Here is a 7,933-nt window from a genome sequence, read left to right as displayed (position 1 = left end):
CCTATACCAGTCTATACTGTACATGCGTCATATGTGCAATTGACAATTTAATGTTCTTTTTCTGCATATAGAAACTAACAAAAATGATGAGATATTTATAGTATATTAACATGAAATTTGTTCAAATAAAATGATTACATACATTAAATATTTATTTATATATAAATTTATTTTTAGAGACAAGAAGTTGAAGCTGAAGGAGAAAATTTCGCTGATTTGCCAACTACTAATTTAACAGATTATTTACAACTTGATCTTTACTTAAGCCGTATAAGATATTTATTAGATAATAACATCGGTCGTTATGTCAGTAGAGAACGAATATGTACAATAATTGACAAACTTTTTGCGGATGTAAAATTTAAACATAGCACTAAAAAACGGAACAGGAATAGATCTAATCCTAAATTGACAGCTAAAATTAAAAGAGATAATAAGAAAATGAAAAATCTAAAAAAGAAGAAAAAGTAGTAATACTAAAGGATAAGTATATCTTGTATATTCATTATATTATATTTTGTTAAAACTAATTTTTTTTGCCTCATAATTCAACTAATATTTTGTAAATTCATTTTATAAATATATTTTATATTTATATTTATAACTTGGCATTTATTATTAAACAACAATAATATGTAACTATTCATTATATGTTTATTTTAATTTTAATGTCTTGTTACATTTTTGAACATTTTTTAGAATTTCATTATTATTCACACATTAATAAATAATTTTTTCATAAATTTATATATATCAGGGATGGCCACTAACCTTAACTCTGAGAACCACAAATTTATAAAGCTAATGCAAGGTGAGCCATATTGTAAAGCAATGTTTATAAAATGAAGTCATATTTTGGCTACACATACTAAAAGCACCGCCGCCTTGCCAATCTATACCTAATTACAGCTTTACTGATAACGAAACCAACGGTTGTAAAAATACTATTTAATATTTCTAAGGATTCTAACAAAGTCTTATATTTATTAATTTTAGTCTAAATTTGGTTCAATAGCCGTACAAAACTGATTTAAGATTCGCATGTGGCTCACGAGCTTCGTTGTGGCTACTCCTAATATTTACATGTGTATGTGTATTTATGTACAGATTATATACACGTTATTTGAGAGTAAGAAATGCAATTTTTATAAATAACAATTTATAAATACTTCCGAAGAACTGAAAACATTAAGCATACTATTTCATTAATTTACTTAAGCTGAAATTGACGTACGTTTTCCTTATATTACAGACAAGAACATGTTTTTTCATAAATACCATTTGAATTTATAATTTCTTTCTAGTATACATTTTCATATAGCAACCAATTTAAATAATTATATGTTGAGATCTGCCTAATGATAATCTATGTTTACTAAAGTATTATGTGCAAACTTAGAAACCTAGCAATTATGATTTATAGCTTTAATGTCTACTGTGTTACTGTGCATTTCTAAAATTAAAATCATTGACTTAGTCAACATAATCATATTATGTATAATAACAAAAAAAATAAGCTCTACTAAATCATTATGTTTAAAAAACTGTTAAGTGATATAAAATGAGGATTGTATACATTTTATGAACATTTATTATATGATAGATTTGTTTAATAAACACGTCCAATTTTACCTGAACTATTTAACTATTTTACCTCTGTATATTATTTTTATTGTTCTAATAGATGGCAAATAAGACCAAAATTCACACTCGTTTTATTTTTTGGTATGCTATATAATATTTGTAGGGATTAATTGCATATTTTTACTCATTTGTTTAGCTTAACGGTTTAAAGCAATAGGGATTACTTTTCACAGCAATGAACAGATTGGAGACAACAGCTTTGTTTCAAACCCTAGATTATGTACACTATTTATTATTATTAGTATTATATAGTTTATGTTTTTAACGCAGCTATCTTATGCCGCTTGACTGGTGCTAACAATTCTCAATTTTCTCCTTGTGATATTGCTAAGATATATAAGCATTAACAAAGCTTTTACCCGAAAAAAAACAACATTTATTGAAATATTAATTAGATATTTTACCCATAACATTTTAAAAATAATATTTAAATCATATAAATATGATATATATATGTATATATGTATCAGCTATTTGATGTTCTAACATATAGTAACAATCAATTTGAGTTGCTGAACAAGTTTTTAGTAAAATTATTGAACAGCTATTATAATATATTAATATCAAGTATCAAGTCCAATAATGGTATCTAAAATTAAATGAGAAAATATGAAAAATAAAGAAAATAAAGTTATCATGTTACAGATAGGTTTTGTTGTTTGAAAGCTATGTATCCTTTGAAAGTCCTAATGGAGAATTTTAATATTATAATACAATGAATAAATAATATACCTATTAAATAAATCAATTTATGTGTACATTGTGCAAATCGATCATGTAAAGTTAATCTTATAAAAATCATTTTTTTTAATATGCACTTATCTTATCAACCGATGTTTTGTACATCAGAAATATATTTGTACTATATTCCTTAGCATTATAATTTAAAACTTAATCTTGTGTTAATTAGTCACTAAATATATGTTTCTCATAACTCGAAATCTATTATTTATTGTTCATTCGTTTGGTTAGACACAGTATTAAAAATATTTTAAAAATTCAAAAAATGTTATATTTTAATTTATTGAGTGTACATGTTTATAAATTATATTTTATATCTGCAGTATACAAAATAATTTGTTAAAATTTTAAATTTACCAATATCTTAGTAAAGTCGAAAACAATATTATAACTACAGCGGAGTAGAAAACAATAATTACCAAATTAAAACTGACAGTATTTTAAATAAACAAATGTTTAAATAGAAAAACGAAATTGTTATTGACCAGTACGTTACAACGTCAACATTAATATAGAATAACTAATTATAACCCGTAATGTTATTATTGTCAAATATATAAAATTAAAAAAAAAAAACATTATTTTCAATTGTTTAAGACATATCACCAGTAAATAAGAGGTAACTTATTTTAAGTTGTAATTCCGAAATAAGACAAATAAGTACGTTACAATTCATGGTTTATTCATAAATTTTATGTTTTACAGTCATGGCATGCGCAGGAATTTGGTATGGGGGAGACGTCATAAATAAAAATGGGATTATTTGCAATCTTTATTTTTTATTATTACACAAAAAAAATTCAATCTAGATGGAAATTCATCCTTCTGGCTTTAACACTAAATTCATCAATTATTTGTTCTGTAGATAATGGAATGTCTTGATGTATGTTCATTAACGCCTATCCATTTAACCATGACTGCCCATCGTAATTCTTAATACGTTTTTAAACGTTTAAGACCAAAAAAAAAAAGAAAAACACATGTGGAGATATATCAATCATCCCCCTGCGCACACCACTGTTTACGGTAAAAGTACGAATAGCGGTATAACATAGGATACACAAAACAGTTTGGTCATACCCCAAATTATTTTGTAGTTCAGAATTTTGCAAACGAAATTTGGTAAAAGTCCAAAATTTTTTTGAATTCAATTTTTCACAAAAATTATGTGATGTTTTTTCCCTTACTATATATACACTCGTATATAAAAACAATTACTATTATTTATGTATATTAGCATCTACCACATATAGATTGTGATCGACTTTGGGAATTTTCATTTTGACTTTAATAAAAATCATTATCATGGAAGACCTTGACACGTGTACCTACTCATACAATCAATAAATTAGCCAAAAATATACCTACTTATGTGATAAAAGTTGTTATTACTGAACGATGTGTTGTACATACATTTTAATTAACGATACGGAACAGGTTATGATTCATTTAGATGTAAGATGTAAGTGTTTATCCAAAAATGTATTGTGCAATTCGAAATGCCACAACAGTCAAACCTGAACAAATAAATAATTATAACAAATAATTTTACTGTAACATTTAATAATGATATAAATTTGTCACAATATATAATTAGGTCCGACGAGAGGGGGAGCAACTGGGGCTATAGCCCAGGGGCCCGAGCTTCAGAAAAGGCCCGGGGCCTGATCAAGTCCACTACGTCTCGGTCATGGTATCGATCTATTTATGGATCACTAACATGAATCGTGCGATGTAACAAGTCTACAATAAAGTACACTACAATATTGATCTAAAACGTAGATAAATAACATTTTCAAGAAAGACCCTTAGGCTATAAGTAATTATTTTCATTTAGTCTGTGGAATAACTGTGACTGCAATTTCATTATCTCTTTGGTATACACATTTTAAAAGATGACACTGGATGTTAGTGGCAAATTTAATACATCGTGTCAAAAGGGCCTGAATTAATTTGTCCCTGAGGCCCTTGATTTCTCTCTGCGGCCCTGTATATAATAATTAATAATAATATAAATGTGTGTACCTATGAAAATGCTTATAGGTAGTAGCCAACATAGGCGTAGCGAGACTTCGTGATCAGGGTATGCGAGTGTGGTGACGTAAACAACGCACCGCGAATCGTCCAAGTTGTTTACAATATTGTTAGTGGATAAGGGGAAATCCCATGTTCTAGAATATGCAATGATTATCTCGTTAAGGTAATTTCGAGAATGTTCTAGACAATTGACGCCGATATATATATACCGGCTGGTCAGACGCTCATTCAATCAGTCCGTAAGTACAATCCGCGACACACCGTGAATTACACTCGGCGATATATTCGGCAATTCCTCCGCAATTGTAACGCGTATCGATATTTGTACATACATAATTATATAATATAGTATCTATTTTAATTAAATTAAATTGTGAGTGATTTTTATTACTTAAATCCCACACGAGAAAGCTGTAACTATATATGTAAAAAGTGAACTTTCAAAGAATATATATGATATATATAATAGCAACCTCCAAAATAGTAGAATATAAATTGTTGCTTACATAGGTGTTCAGGATATGGAGTTGCCTGTTTACGCCTATAGTAGCTAATATACTTAAATAATAATAATTATTTTTATACACAAGTATAATATATTTAAATAATAATAATTATTTTGTATACAAATATAAAACAAGGGTGGAATATCTCATAATTGGTGGAAAATTTTGGATTTTAATCAAATCTCGTTTGCAAAAGTCTGAATTACAAAATTTATTCGTGGTTTGACCAAACTGTTCTATGTATCCTATGTCTTATCGGTATTCGAACTTGTGCCGTAACATGTACATGAAAATGAGATTAAATAAATCATTACAAACATTTTTACTTAAAAATAATTAAGAACACTAAAAAATAATCATGAACAAATAAATATTATTAAATGTAATCTTGTAACCCATAGGCGTAAACTGGGAGAATAAGGGGGACAATTGCCACCCTAGAAAAAGTTAGGAGGGTCAGTGCCCCCCTTTGATATTTAACATACCTTGTTTTAAAATGAGTACAAAACAGCTATAGGTTATAGCTATTATTATAATTTTTTTTTTTTTAAATCTTAATTTTAAATTTTCGCTTATCTAACATGGTGTTAGAAAATAAATAATTTTATATAACAATATGTAGGTAGTAAAGCGGCGTTTAGTCTCGGATACCTTTTTCATTAGATATGTAATTATATTTTTGCCCCCCCCCTCCTAATAAATAAATTGTCGCACGGTAAAATAATTGCCAGCCTAAGGGTACCATTATTTTTGACTACCTATCATTACATTTTTCAGGTAACTGTTAGGAGTAATTAGTTATAGTATAAGTATAAATGGCATGGAATAGATCATTTAAAAAAAAAACTACTCAAAAATATTATAAATCAATTATTTACAGAAATTATTAATTTTTATTATATAAATATTTTATTGTCTTGAATTAATTTGTATTTATTTTATGTATTCAATGCAGTGCTCTCAAGTTTCAAACATACGAGTATTTTGCTTAAAAACTTTAGGATGATATGAAATAAAATATTTTTATAAATCATAATTCGACAATAGGATTGACCAGTATTGAGCACATGAATATAAATCCGTTATAAATAAAAAAATATTTTGATTTTAAATTGAATTCGATCCCCAATTATAAAAAATAGGGTATTTTAACATTGAATAACAATCAGCATACAAATAAAGTAAGACAATGTGAAATTTTCTCCGTGAATTTAAATGTTCGGATTATTATAATCCATGCAAACAAATCCGGTGTTTGTGTATCTGAAATAAATGGTTCGTTTCCCTGGGGATGATTCCCGGAAGCAAGAGAAAAGCGCGCGCTACGCTCTACCATATTAATGGAGTGTTTAAAAATTAGGGCTCAGTTGTTGGGGTTTCGTGGGTGTTAACATACCCCATTAGTCATATACGCGTTGCTGTATGGCTCACGCACCCTTATCAAACTGTAGCACCATCGAAGGGGTGGATGACTTCATAATAGAATTACGACCCCCGGGCTATATAAAGAAAGATATGGTGCTCGTAAAAAAAAGTACAGCTTTTAAATTGCAAAAATCAACCGCAGGAACAGATATGATTAATGGGAAAGCAGTGGAGTGGTGCGGGTAGACCGCTAATAAAAAATATAGAAAAAAACAGAACACGCTGTGTTGTAATTACAGTATCCGAATGCCCCAAACTACGCTGTACAGGATAAGCTACGACGGATACGCGTTTGCTCTTACTAAGTTTAGTACTGGTATATTTCATCTGACACAAACAGCCGTCGCTCGGGTATGATTTCGCTGTCTTGATCAGGACTTTTTAAACTGTGGGCCGCGGACCCCTAAGGCGCCATGAAATATCAGTTAAGGACGGCTTCCGTCTCACATAAACCCTACAGCCGTCTAGACTTACGATACGCCACCGTGAAGTTGGCATTTCCAGGCTGAAATTCTATTTCATTAGGTACGACTATGTTTGTGATGTATTCGGTTCGAAACCGTACGTAAAGCTAAAACACTAAACTTTTCGAAGAAATTTTAAGAACGTAGCATGTTCGTAGTATTAAAAAACCGTAAACGGATTACGCTTAATAAAAATCACCCGAGATTTAACGTTAAGATTTAGCGGTAATCGTTTTCGGTCGTACCAAACGTATTCGTCGAGTTTGTAACTTATATTATTGTTTTTGCAACGCGCAAAAGTATCTTTACACTGAAATTGGTAACTCGGTGCGTTCAAACCGGTACAAACGATAATTCATGTAACACAGGCAATTGAAAACATGTGTGTACGCGTATTTGATCCAGTGGCGGCTCGAGCTATGGTGCACAAGAGCTAGTGTAAGTGTAGTCTTTTAACTAGTGTCTATTAAATAATTAACGGAGCATGTCATAGGCGCGACTAGGGGGGCGTAATAGGGTTTTTAGTACCCCTGAGTTAAAATTTAGCATTCCTTTTTTTTTTCTTCAGATATATGTATCTATATAATCTATAGTGATTACAGGTAAATACCATTTTACTTTATTTTAGCAATTTCAGCACTCCCCAATGTTTGAGCTCTAGTTGCGCCCATGGAACACGCATTCGTTGTGCTCCGGGCGGCTATGCGAAAATTAACCAAATGCGCAGACACGTCGATTAGTGATACACGATCGATTGGAGCACAATCAATGTGTGCACCAGACTTATTTTTTCGGTCCGCGTATCGAAACAAGATTTTCTGTTCATGTATCACGTACATAGTTATTTTTTCCAATTTATTTTTATTTTACCGTGACAAAACTAGCTTATAGAGCATAAAAAAAATTGTAATTAATACGTTATATGTACATATATTTATGACAAAATAAACAATTTTTTACTCGTCTTCATAGGCAATCTTACTAATTATTTGCGCACCAACACGGCGAATCTCACGAGCCACCACTGATTTGATCGCAACCAACGCACACGCCGAAGACACAACGATAATACAACAATACTAGTACGTTGGAGGGTAATAAAACAGTCATTAATAA

The 7,933-nt window shown here is 29.8% G+C and overlaps 1 protein-coding gene across 3 annotated transcripts in view; it reads left to right on the top strand.

Moving 5' to 3' along the window:
- LOC112680614 (deoxynucleotidyltransferase terminal-interacting protein 2-like) overlaps positions 1-565 on the top strand; it is a 1,600-nt gene extending 1,035 nt beyond the window's left edge. For 2 of the 3 annotated variants that reach the window (XM_025550782.1, XM_025550777.1), the window contains exon 3: positions 180-565. In XM_025550782.1, the coding sequence (XP_025406567.1) occupies positions 180-471 (292 nt within the window). In that variant the 3' untranslated portion in view covers positions 472-565. The remainder of the gene's footprint in view (positions 1-179) is intronic. The other variant, XM_025550787.1, reaches the window with a different exon arrangement.
- Positions 566-7,933: the final 7,368 nt, after the last annotated feature.

Source organism: Sipha flava, unplaced genomic scaffold (genome assembly GCF_003268045.1).
Source record: "Sipha flava isolate LNK unplaced genomic scaffold, YSA_version1 101_pilon_pilon, whole genome shotgun sequence".
In the NCBI taxonomy this organism is placed as follows: Eukaryota; Metazoa; Arthropoda; class Insecta; order Hemiptera; family Aphididae; genus Sipha; species Sipha flava.
Note: the sequence above shows the minus strand (reverse complement) of the source record. Positions and strands in the feature narration are given on the sequence as shown.